Here is a 13,944-nt window from a genome sequence, read left to right as displayed (position 1 = left end):
GCTGGAGAGTCAAAGCGTCAAATAATTTTCTTTTAACCAATCAATGAACAAAGAACATATTAATGAAGTATATAAAACAAATATATACTGCCTTTATTCGAAGTTCTGGTTAAAACTGTGGTCCTCGTTGAGATCAATTAATACTACTGATCTGACCTCAGGCCCATAGTTTTAACCAGAACCTCTCATGGCAGTATATATTTGTATACTATCTCCTGATAATAAGAATTCCTGTGGACTAACTGTAGTATGAAAACATTGCTATCTCCTGATGATAAAATAAATATATGTAGTCTGAAAACATCCTGATAATAAGAATTCCTCTGACTAACTGTAGTCTGAAAACATCTCTATCTCCTGATAATAAGAATTCCTCTGACTAACTGTAGTCTGAAAACATCTCTATCTCCTGATAATAAGAATTCCTCTGGACTAACTGTAGTCTGAAAACATTGCTATCTCCTGATAATAAGAATTCCTCTGACTAACTGTAGTCTGAAAACATCGCTATCACCTGATAATAAGAATTCCTCTGGACTAACTGTAGTCTGAAAACATTGCTATCTCCTGATAATAAGAATTCCTCTGACTAACTGTAGTCTGAAAACATCGCTATCACCTGATAATAAGAATTCCTCTGACTAACTGTAGTCTGAAAACATTGCTATCTCCTGATAATAAGAATTCCTCTGGGCTAGCTGTAGTCTGAAAACATTGTTATGTATACTCAAGATAACAACAGAAGGCTTTAAACTTTGAGTATGCCTTTCATATTGTGCTTTTCTTTAGAGAATAAAAGACAGCATTTTGTCTTTTGCCTTTTCAATATCGTGTCATAATGGATGGGCTTATATTCTCATTCTTATTCAGTTTAAGTATAATATTTGTAAGAAAAACTGCTTTTTTCCAGAAAAAAATAAAGTTACACTTGTTGGGACATCCCTGTTGTTTTAAATGAACGAACCCCTTACAAACATTTAAGCTGCATGGCGAACCGCGTTCTTAGTTCTTGCACATGTATTATGCGAAAGCATTATAGCACGATCATTGAGGGTCGACAAGCGTGCCGCTGTCCTATACGACTATCCGCTATTGTGGGATATTATATACATCCTGAAAACCAATCAAATTATGTGAATTCTTTACAAGCTACACCCACTGAATAAGAATCGTACATAAATCAACACACCTTGCTTTTTGTGACCATTAACCAATAGTTCATTTTTCTTGCAGAAAGAAACTATATTACAAATTGTATTGTTGTCAGAAATCTTATTATCTTGTATGCATTGCATATCTACATCTTTCTATGTCATAATGAAAATACCAGTGTGTATGTAGGGGTGTGTTTGTTGTAAATATCTACATATAAATAAAATAAAGGAGGTGATAAAGATCTATTTATACCATAGACTCACTGTGCCATAGACTGGAGGAAAATTGGTAATTACTCTGGTGTCTTTACTAATTTGGACCTGCTGAATCCAAAAAGGGGGTCATCAAGTGTTGTTTTGAGTATATGACCCTCAATATGACCCCATAGGGTTATATAGAGGTCAAAAATTATAGCATTCAAAATACATTCAAAAGCATACCAAATTATTTGTCTGATCATAAGGATAACAAAAATATAAATTTTGTTCATGTACGACCTGTGATTGCAAAGATATGTGCCAAAAAAGCTTGAAGGTCAATTTTCAAGTTGTATTGGGGTCAAAAATTAAAGGTGTTATGATTTTCAAATAAAGTGAGAAACAGATAGGTTTCCACTATCTGTAATGTGTAGTTACTAAGGTAGCACTGATAAACCAATTTTTAGCAGGACAATTTGACATGCTTTGAGTGAAATCAGAACATGTTTAATTTTTGACCCTTGTATAGGGTCATTTTATTGGTCATTTTTAGGGTCATAGATGAAAAATAATGATTGATAAACCCCTTTGTTTGATTTAGTTTGTCCAAATAAGTTAAAATACCTAGTTTACCAATGTTTACTAACAAATGTCTTAAGAAAACTGATTTATTGAAATCTTGTGCACACTGCATATTTAATTTAAAATGGCTGATAATAATGTACTGTAATAGCTAACACAATTCTTAAGCAAACCCTTCACAATTAATAGCTGGTAGATTATTAAATAAAATGAACAAAAATTATACAAAAAAAAATCATCAATTTCAAACAAATTATTTGTTCACTCTGATTGAATCTGAACATGCGTTTTCAAGTCAACACAGGCAATTGTAAAAGAAAAAGTTGAATTTGGTGTGATATTAGTTTATATGGTTTCATTCACTTAAACTGCGGTGCTGTGCAGAGCTTTCTTGCAAGCAGCACAGATATATATTATATATAAATATACAGCATATCAGCAAACACACAGTAATCTAGCCACAAGCAAACACATACAGATTTATATCATCATATTATACATATCAAACCATGATTCACTTAAATAACTTGGTATAAATAGGCAAAAGGATTCATTTATTACATTTTTAACAAAGGGTTTTAGCTACAGATTTGGAGGTGTTTTCCAAACCATTTTTTATGCATTTTGGCATCATTACAGGAATTTAAAGAGCAATATCGACTGATTTCATATCAAATGTTAACAAATTGTTATGAAAACTGTTCATTTTTTTTCATGAATACTTTTAATTTGTTTCTGTATTTCTGAAATTAAAAACTCCTAGCATAAGTCATAATTATCATAATATGCACTTTAAATACTACACAGTGATGTTGAATAAAATGTACATTAGGACAAAATCCTATCCTATCCTATCACTATGAACCACAATGGCCTCATCCCAATGGCATAGTTCAATAACCTTAATTAAATTTAATTGTTCAATGAATGTACAGATGTATTGGGGTTAAAGAATTGTGCCCTGATAGATGAGCATGTTGTGGATCCTGGTGTATTGTAATAATGGGACAGGCAAGGTTGACCTGACAAGTATATATAACTAAGGTAGGACCTCTATTGATAGCATCATCATCATGGCACGACATCACCGATAACATGCCCAGTCAAGCTATGCAATCAGTGTTCAGTGGCACAATTATGACCCATAGCTTCTTCAGTTATGATAAAAATCTCATATATTTGGGTCCCCTTTTCATATGTTTACTACAGCATTTTCATATCATGGTAAAACCTAGACTTGATGCGACACACTAGCCAGCTTAAGTCATTGTACCAGTTCTGCTACTGTATGGTGAATTATTGGGACAAAAGGCCCAAAAGGCCACTTGAATCTCTGAATATGGTCCCCAATATTTATATTATTTACCTGGTTTGATCTTGGTAGCACTGCAATAAAAACTTGATTTTTGCAGAAATACAGACATATTGTTGTTTAAAAATTATACCTTATATGCTTGAATCTAAAATAATTTGATACTTAAAAAAACACAATTTTTATGCAATGCTCGTTTAAGTCTAAGAATAAAAATTAAGCTGCAAAATGTCAGAATTGAAGCAACTTATTTTGATTTTGTAAAACCAAAAAACAGTGATACAGTAGGAAATGAAATTGAAAGCAGCAAATGCTATTAATTGTAAAGAAAATATAATAATTGATAAAAGCTAATATGACTCTTTGATAAAAAAGTAATTATGTTTTAATAGATTTTGTCGATCCTGATCTTCAAGTCTAGCTGTTGAATTTACATCATACTATGACCATGATTACAGAATTCAATTCAAAACTCACTGAAATATATTGCATCAATGCAATACCTTTATTACAATGGGGCTTGCTTTATCTACAGTGCAAATTACTCTGGACTCAATTAGGTAAGACTGCGTGACCTTATTTCTTGACATGGAATAATTCAGGATACATACTGTTGAAAACTGGACCTAACTTTACAATTCTACCTGGATATATATATATATATATATATATAAAGTTTAGACTGCGTCGGCAATTAAAATTACAATAAGTTAATTACAGTTTACAGGTGACAGAATTGCTGTAAATATATTTCAATTACACGACCGGTATTGGGTCTAGCCCTTCTTCAGGTGAAAAAAAGCAATGCAGGTTGGTTGGGTAAATATATATATATATATACTGGGCCAAAAATGTATCCTTACACTTGGAAGAAAAATCCTAATTTTAAAACCAAACCATATTTGGGTAAATTTATTTGTTTCATGGATGCACTCATCCGGCACATTATGACACCCCAATGAATCAAATGTGACTTCAAGAAGCAAAGTTACAAGCATTTGATTAGTTGATGGTCCCACGGACTAGACACCTGGTTTGAGAGTGGTGAATGGCTTATCTGTGGGTGCCTTTAATTTAAAACAAAAGGAACAAAAGAAAACTGAAATAAAATAGCTGACAAATAAAATGAAAGTTATGAAAAGTACAGACAAGTAAAAACTGAAATAAAAACTGCTTTAACATGGCTGTGTACTCTAGACATTGTTTCTTTCATGAAATTGAGCTTTTTTTAAATGTATTTACTTAGTTATGTTTTTTATAATACTTTATAATATACAAGGAAAGAAAATCCAGATTTGTTAACTCCAACTGCTCTATTTTATGGATTTTATTTCACTATTTCACTTCGTTCCGCAATTTAAAAGGAAAGAATCTTTGTTGTACCATCGGGGTACACGCGCGCAACAACGCATCGTGTTTTGTAGTCGCGCAATTTGTTAACGCACAGATATGCTACGCATACGCAACGCTTATCTGCATGCGCGGCACATCTTATGGAAGCACCACGGAAGCACTGATTTCATAAAAACCTAGCGGTCAAATGGCTCCGTTTTAGCCGATAAAATGTGAATTTTTTCAAGTTCTTTCCCCGATTTAAACATTAAGATATGAATAGATTTCGCCCAAACTTCTCAAGGGGCTGTAGATTTACCCGGTGTTCACGTAATGTAAGGTAGAGAAACAAGAACTGCCACATTCTCCTGTGAGCTTTGATCAAAGTGCAAAATGTGAACACTTTAAACTTCAACAGCCTTTATTTCAATGTTCATTTTCTCTGTAAATTAATGACGATTTTAGGTACACAATAACTCAATAAATACAGCATCTATAGGTAAGCAATTATGCTCATCATGAAAAGCATGATCGACTTAAGAAACAGTTTTCTCATTTTTTTATATTTTGGTCTATTTCCGATTTTAGGCATCATTTTGTGCAAATAGGCGTTTGTGAATTTTAAAAGTTCATTTTGATGCCTTATATGGTCAATATCTCAAAATTAAAGCCAATATCAAAAAACTAAAAAAAATATTTTTGGAATGGTGCCTCAAGATTAAGAAAAAAACAAAACAAAATTTTTGGAAATTGATTTTTTTTGTTATGATGTACCGAACAAAAATTGCCAAAAATTCACTTTTTTGTGATTTTCTTCATAATTGTTGTTTTTTTCACCAAATCTGTATTTATATTGAGATTCATTGATGTCTTGCCTTTATAAAAATGTGTACTTTTATATACCTTGCATGAATAATTACAAAGTTATGGCACTTTTACTACATGCATGTCTGAGAGTACACAGCTGCCTTAAATAAAGCTTCATTGAAGAAACTGTGTTGTCTCTTTGTTGCGCTTGTTGGAATCCTTTTGCACCTTGTATAGGCCAGATTGTCACTTTTAAAACTGGACCTTCATCTATTCAATTGCTTGTAACTTTACTTCTCAAGGTCGCATTGGATTCAATGTGATGTCATAATGTGCAGGATTAGATAGTGCATCTATTAAAAATAACAAATGTATTCCAATATGGTTCAGTTTTGGAATTGTAATTATTTTTCCAAGTGTAAGGATACTTTTTTGGCACAGTATATATCCACTCATATCACATAAATATTCTACATATCTGTACTAATATAACGCTAACCAGTTCTTGTTGCAGTGCTATATAATATGATGATGAAAATATGTAATGTTATGGCAACTTATGTGTTTGCTGATAGCATAAGATTATCAAAAATTCATGCTAATTAAAATGGAAAAACAGAATAGGACTTTGAGATATAAAAACACACAAATATTTGTTCATTAATGTGATCGACCTGGTTACTGGTACTGTGAAACAGGTATAAATTTACAGGCATAAATAGTTTTTGCACTGAATGTAATTGTGACCTATTGGATACACTTCCTTCCTTGATGGGGTATCCAATTGTGACCTATTGGATACACTTGATGAGGTATCCAATTGTGACAGCAGTTCGAAACTAGGAGCCTTTCAATGAAAGCCTAGACACCAAAAAAGGGTCTTTCAGTGAGAAGGCCCAAAAAGGGTTTTTTTTCTGTGAGACTGGGGAAAATCCTACCAAAAGAGGGGTTTGGGTCAAAATATGAAAATTGATATAAAATTTTCAAAAAGTCATCAAAATATTTTGACCAATTTGAATAAAAATAATGAAAAAAACCGGGTTATTCCATGAGAGATTATCAGAAATTTGTCAAAAATTCTTGGGAGGCATTGGGTGAGAGGGAATACACCAAAAGAAAAAGAGAGGTCATTGTATGAGATGGAGTTGAAAAATGGGGGTCAATGTGGCCGCACATCCCCATCATCCATTTGTAGTGAGTGCCAACCCCCAACCCCCCTGGTACCACAATGGAAAATGCCTTGATCAAAGTATGACAATATGTCATAGTCTTACTTCATTCAATGTCTATTTAATTTTCTTCTTTCAAACCTGTTTTATACCTGCTTTTGTAGCACCGATGAACAATTCAGCACTACTTTATATGCATGTCATGACAACATAAAATCAATTACGTATGAACACACAATTGATGTCATTCAAAATCAGGTTTAAATCAAAATTATAAACACCACCCCAATTTGATTTTTAACTTGTATGCATGCATCTACAATAGTGATGAATTCTGTCCTGATCCAAGTCACTCATTTTAACAAAAAGGCCTCACCTGGTTTTCATGCTCCCCTTCAGTATTTACCTGGTCACTCTCTGCCCCGAAAAGCAACAGGTCAAAAGGTATTGCTGCGACAACGTCAATTAAAAACCAGCCTTTGAAATAATGCACTGCGATTTTCCCAGGATGGGAAACAACCTCATCGTTCTTATTTACATAGGTTGTCCGGAAGTTTATAAGAATATCAATAATAAACATAACATCTACAATGAGGTCTATGATAGTTAGAGGTTCCTGGTAGCGTTCTCGGTTGGTTTGTGGCGCACTGTCGGCATCCTCATGAGTTTCTGCATCCAGCAAGAATGCTGCATTATATGGAGTAACTATAGCAGTGTACATCACCAATAAGAGAATTATCCAGTCCCATACGGCTTTGAAAGGAGAATAATGCAGTATAGTCCAGTTGTGTATCCGTGGTGACTGTAGCTTATATTCTGGAAGCACATCAGGTCCAAGTGATAGAACCTACATAAAAACAAAACCAAAGGCAGACAAAAACAGAATATCAGATCAAGGTACTTGCATAATCAGCATACATCTATGCAACTAAGAAAGATTTTTAAGATTAAAAAGCTTAAAATATGCGCCAATTTAACAAGTATCACATTCACAACACAAAATAAATTGTGTTTCAATTTGTTTCATCTATAAAATACAATAAATAACTAGAGCGGTTCTCGACTTGCGCGGTTCTCGACGCAAAGCGTCGGCCACGATGCCTCCACCTTGACGCGTATCATTTTAACCGGCCCATACGACAGTTTTTAATAATCTGACCTCAGATGACCCCTGTGTGAACCCGGATGACCCCAAAATGACCTTCCAAAAAATTTAACTTTATATGTTGACTGTACCAACCAAGTTTCATGCCCATATGACAGTTTTAAGTTATTTGACCTCAGATGACCCCAAAATGACCATCCAAAAATTTGACTCTAAATGTTGACTATACCACCCAGTTTCATGCCCATATGATAGCTTTAAGTTATTTGACCTCAGATGACCCCTGGGTGACCCCTGATGACCCAAAAAAGACCGCCAAAAATGTTGACTCTAAATGTTGACTGTACCCACCAAGTTTTATGCCCATACGACAGTTTTAAGTTATTTGACCTCAGATGACCCCTGGGTGACCCCGGATGACCCCAAAATGACCCTCAAAAATTTGGTTCTAAATGTTTACAGTACCCACCCAGTTTCATGCCCATATGATAGCTTTAAGTTATTTGACCTCAGATGACCCCTGGGTGACCCCTGATGACCCAAAAAAGACCGTCAAAAATTTTGACTCTAAATGTTGACTGTACCCACCAAGTTTCATGCCCATACGACAGTTTTAAGTTATTTGACCTCAGATGACCCCTGGGTGACCCAGGATGACCCCAAAATGACCCTCAACAAATTTGGTTCTAAATGTTTACAGTACCCACCAAGGTTCATGCCCATACGACATTTTTTGCTAATTTGACCTCAGATGACCCCTAGATGACCTTGGGTGACCTTGACCCACTAACCAAACCTACTGGAATTTGAAGACCGCCAATGACCATCCCCCAAATTGCATCACTGTACATCTTACCAGTTCCGAGATATTGCACCCGCAAGCTCGGACGGATGGATGGACAACCAGGAAACATAATACCTCCGGTGGAGGCATAAATATGTGCGACACATAGAAAGGCTTTGTAAGCTTCATTTCTGGTAAATATACTTTGTTTCCCAGCTTAAGATTTAATTTCATAATCCAGTTTTTCATTAAGTTTTTGTGTATGTGAGCAATCAAACCTACGATACTATTGGAATTTTACCACAGGTAACAGGTAAGTAACATTTGGGTTTTAGAAAATACTGACACTCAACATTCTGAAGACCAATAGATGGATTGTTCACCGTCTTTGGACCCAGAATCTGGAACAATCTTCCTTCATCCATTAGGTCATCTGCCACAGTTGTAAAATAGCTTGAAGACCCATCTTCTTAACCATTGTTGGTGGTGTTTTTTTTTGTTTTCTTGTAGTTTATAGTAGTAGCGTAAGTTTTTTGTTGTAAAGTGCAATGATCAGTATTGAAATTGTGCTATATAAAAGCTGTTATATGTACGTATGTATTATTTGAAATAATCATTTCATTTTACAGCTTGTGAATAATGTTATCCATGTTTCTCAGTAACTACATATTCTACCAACTACTTGCAATAATATGTCATATGTATTTGCATCCTTTCGTCATGGTAAATCCAGAATGGAAGCCTTGTTAGTATACTCAAAATTTAATGAGCAACATTATTGTGAGGTACATAATCTGGATACCGTATTTCGTCAAATAAACGCCCCTGGGGCGTTACATTTTCCCAAGGGGGCATTTATTCAAGGTCAATTTTAGAACAATAATTCCCATTAAAATCATTACGTAAACTTAAAACTCACGCTAAAACGAACTACGAACTAGAAACACTCACTTCCGGGTTTCCAATCCAGATTTTCGCCAATTATTAACGCTATTATCGACCATGTGGGCAACTTGGTAAGCTTACTACACAAGATAGCATGGAAATATCGGCATTTTGAAACATCTTGGTTGAAAAAAGTGGTGGGGCGTTTATTTGAGGGGGGGGCGACTATTTGATCGAAATACGGTACATGGTATTCACTTACATGTCAACCAATTCATCACACTTAATGTTGTTTAAAGTGTGCATATGACATACCAAGGATATTACACATTTCACTTTAAATCTCTCTCGTCTTGCCATATTTAATTACTTCTTTGGATAACATTGTTCACAAATGTCCATGTACATCAAAATCCTATTACATTTTATGTATTTTCCATGTAACATGATTTCTCATTTCCTTGAATATTCATAACGTACATTACCCATTAGGAATGGCTGGCCCCATTTGGCTGGCACACAAATTTAAATGTTGCGTTTTGAAGAGACATTTTATCCAATTAGTTTTTTCCAATTAGACCGGCTTTTTTTTTAATTACCCATGCTGAATAGATTAAAAGGAAGGAAGGAAACAACAATGGAATTATGATAAGAGTAAAGAAAAGAAGATGGGCTATTCCAGATGAAATCCATACATCACCTATGGAAGATATAATCTTAATCTTCCACAGGCGGAGTGAGAATTACACCCCAGTGTGAGAGATTAAGGTCATTGTCTTCCATCGGGAGTTTATGGATTTCAACTGGAATAGCACATGCACACCCAACCAATCAAGTGTGCAATTTTATTCTCAGCCTTTGGGTCCAGATGAGCAAAACTACATTCAATCTTTTATTTCCACTAGTACAATAATTACTGACTTGAATTACAACAAGACCCTGTTATTAATTTAGACAATTGCTATTAGGTTTTAGTTGGTCAAATTATACCACCACTATTATGATAGAAAGTCTTGCTCCCACACAAAATGTCCTTTATTCTTTTACTGAATTATACCCACTCATCTTGCTAGCTGAAAATAGCTTCATATAGCTTTTAATTAACTATTGAGCATTGTTGGTCACACAGTACAAGGATGTTTCCTATACATTTGTACAAAGATAATGGAATGCATGATATCAAACCTCCCAACTGCACTCAAAACAAGCTTTTAATATCACATTATCCACAAGTCATATGTGTTTGCAAAATAAAGAAACCTTTTCCCCATGCAACTAGCTTGGCAGAAGTAGAGTCTTGCCTACAGTTATAGCTGCATCAACCTGCATCCCTACCTCTCCCATAAGAAAGATATTAAAATTTTCTTCTTGTAATTTAATGACAAAAAAGTATGATACGTTTTGAGCGCAGTCGGCAACACTTGAGGTGGCATTCAGGTTGTGAATAGGGTCAACTTGCTGATCCAATCATAAAAATCAGATCCAGAAATCCAAGGTTGCTATGGCAACACTCATGTAATTTTTGAGTAGTAATTGCATTCCTCTGGGTTGCATATCACACAGTCAGTGGAAGGTGAATGGGGACAAAATGTCACCAGGGACAGCTAGGTATAAAAAGGTTCTTGCACTTATTGACTATTTAGACAATCTTCATATTGTAAAATAACACTTTCACAAATAAGTCTCCATGCACGGCACTGCTAAACAAGATTTACAGACTGTTTGTAATTAAGTTGACAGCGCTGACTCAAAATGATCAACTCGGTAAATATAGTTGTTGATTGAAAACTTGGGGTGCTATTAAAGATTGTTGACTACTTCACATAAGCTTACATTGAGCAATTATTAAGAAGCCTTTCAAAATGGTCCCCAGTGTAGAGGACTGTGGTCATATCCAAGCCCATCAATTTACAGAGAGTTGCTCAGGCGTACATGATGCCCAGTGACGCATCAGTCGCCATGCCCAGGTACATTTTGACGTCACCAAGCTCCGGTAATGAAAAATCTATTTATAGCACAAGTGTGTATTGCAAGTAACCCGACTCGTTGCATATCCGTGCCTGCTTAAAACATTTCCAACAGACACTGGGTGAAACAGTTAAAAGATAACGTGTCCGCCGCTCTTTTGAAGATTACTCTCTCAATAATGCTTCAAAGGTAATTCATGAAATCGGAACATACACAGCTATACAATTCTGACACCAAATACAGTAACTGTATCATCAACATTTACCTCCAACAAATCATAGCTATCCTATTCCAATTTCCTCAGTCACATTATTTATTTCAAAGAGCTGCAAAGCATAAAGTACTTATAGATTCCATGTGTGTATTCTGGGAAGTACCCCATGTCAGAATGGGTAGTATGGGTGCCTGCCATTCTATACTGGTCAATCATTAGGGACTGTTCACAAACACTTGTTAGGGGGGCCTGATGCAAAAAGGGGACCCTTAAAAGTTTTGACCCTCCTAGGGCGGGACTGAAAAAAATGACCACAAATTTTCCTGGGGAAACTGAGTTTATATGTTTTTCTATCAGGTTGACCCTTAAAATTTCATGTCAAAAAGGGGAACTGGAACTTCTGAGATCTGAAAATGGGGGGGGGCCCAAAATTTTTTGTGATGAAATATTTTGCATCAGCCCCCCAACAAGTGTTTGTGAATGGTCCCTTATACACTACACTCCATTAGTGCATCACATCTGTATTATTCTGATGGAGAACTGTATTACCATTGGACATTATACGCTGGTGAAGTTACGTAACATAGCTGGTGAAAAATGATGTCTATTCTGAGGAGATATCTTGCATTTCCTACAATGCATTTCTTCTCTGTATACTGATTTGCTATTCAGTACAACATCCATCCAGAGTGACAACCTCAATTAACACAACTCATCCAGATCTTGCAATTGAGCTATTTTTTCTCACTATCGACCCATATTGCACTGAAATACATCAGTCTAGGGAAGAAATGCATTATGGGAACTTGTAAGATGTTTTCTCTAGCACATAGCCTTTCCCCACCCATGAGTAAAAAAGTATAAAAATTACATGTAGCGTTTTAGCCAAACGATGAACTTTGCTAAATATGACCAATTCTCAATTTATGGGAAGTATTCCCTTAAGGGTAGACCTAAAAATCGATTTTCATTATCTAGATTAATATATTATTGAAAATTAACACCTTGATGTTTTGCAAAAGTTTATTCTACACATCGTATAATTTGCAAACTTGCTTAATTTATTGTTGTTAATGAGTTATGTACGTTTTACAATTTAAGTGTTGTTGTTTCAGCCCTCTTTACAACGTAACTCAAGAACCGCAGCACCTATAAAAGTATATCTGTGATATTTTAATTCTTCTACACACTCGCTATGAATTGAGCAATGCAGTTTTTGCCAAAGCTCACTACCATTCGTAAGATGCTGTGAACTACCAAATCACAACAGTTTAAAATAATTTATAACCTTAATATTGAAAAACATTTATTACTAAAATTGAGTTTCCTCGTGGCATGTCTCATTTCATTGGAATATGCTAGGTCATAGATCGAAGGAGTAGTTTTATATGTAACAATTTCTCTGTTTGCTTGTTTTTTTGTTAATAAAGCAAATTGATACGTTTCAACAATTTATGCATGTGTAGCGCCAATATCTGCACCAGAATATCAAATATAATAAGCAATGCAAATCTTTTTTTAATTTCAGTAGTGTTTGAGCTCTGCTTTCATTGAAGAGAAACTTGAGTTACAAATTATTTCACTTGAATTTCAAACTCCCACCACTTCGAGCTTCATCAACTTAAAAAGAAAAACTTGTGAAATCTGAATTGACTTATGAAAAATGATCACACATTTGCAGCAGTATAACATTTAGCAAGGTTTTCAATATGATTACTTCTATAGGGCAAATCCATTTAAAATCCACACTCCCCCTGTGGAAGATTTTGGAAACATCTTCCAAATGGAATAAGCACTATAAGCTCCATTTGAAACTCACCCTCCCTTTGTGGAAGATTCAGAGGGGGTATAAAATTTTAAAAAAGGAACTGCCTAATGGGCTAATTCCATTTGAAATTCATACTCCCCCTGTGGAAGATATTTCCAAAATCTTGCACAGGGGGAGAGTGGATTTCAAATGGAATAGCTGATTGATAACAAGTAGGTCATACAGTGTGACCAAGCCCTTTGCATCAAAATTTAGAATTAAGAGATAGCGATCTAGAAACGCTAGTTGGCAAGATTTGTGAGTTGAGGATAGTAATACTGTTACAAGGCTTGTGGCTAGATAAAGAGATAACCCTATTCCTATTTATGTTTTGATTTACTTTGATCACCTTCCAGCGCAAACCAGTGCCAAACTCATTATGTGAAACTGCTGCAGTGAGCATGGTCAGGGTCAACCAAAAGTATCAAGATTTTATTATTCATCAACTGAATTCAAACAATGTTATTTATAAAGTCACTGTCTAGTGTACAATTTCTTATGCTTTGAGTATTTGTTTGCATTTTGTGTTGAAATTAAGATTAAGTGATTTGTATTTGGGTATTTTTATATTCATATTTCATTTTATTTGTTTCTGTTGAAAACATTACAGAACTTGGGTTGATTACT

At 34.9% G+C, this 13,944-nt stretch overlaps 1 protein-coding gene across 1 annotated transcript in view; it reads right to left on the bottom strand.

Moving 5' to 3' along the window:
* LOC140150542 (voltage-gated inwardly rectifying potassium channel KCNH6-like) overlaps nt 1-13,944 on the bottom strand; it is a 514,496-nt gene that overhangs the window by 43,651 nt on the left and 456,901 nt on the right. Inside the window, 1 exon segment of the mRNA XM_072172573.1 lies at nt 6,931-7,401. Within this exon segment, the coding sequence (XP_072028674.1) occupies nt 6,931-7,401 (471 nt within the window).

The sequence above is a fragment of the Amphiura filiformis genome, chromosome 4 (genome assembly GCF_039555335.1).
Source record: "Amphiura filiformis chromosome 4, Afil_fr2py, whole genome shotgun sequence".
NCBI classification, from domain to species: domain Eukaryota; kingdom Metazoa; phylum Echinodermata; class Ophiuroidea; order Amphilepidida; family Amphiuridae; genus Amphiura; species Amphiura filiformis.
The sequence above is the reverse complement of the archived record's forward strand: the minus strand, read 5'-3'. Positions and strand labels throughout refer to the sequence as shown.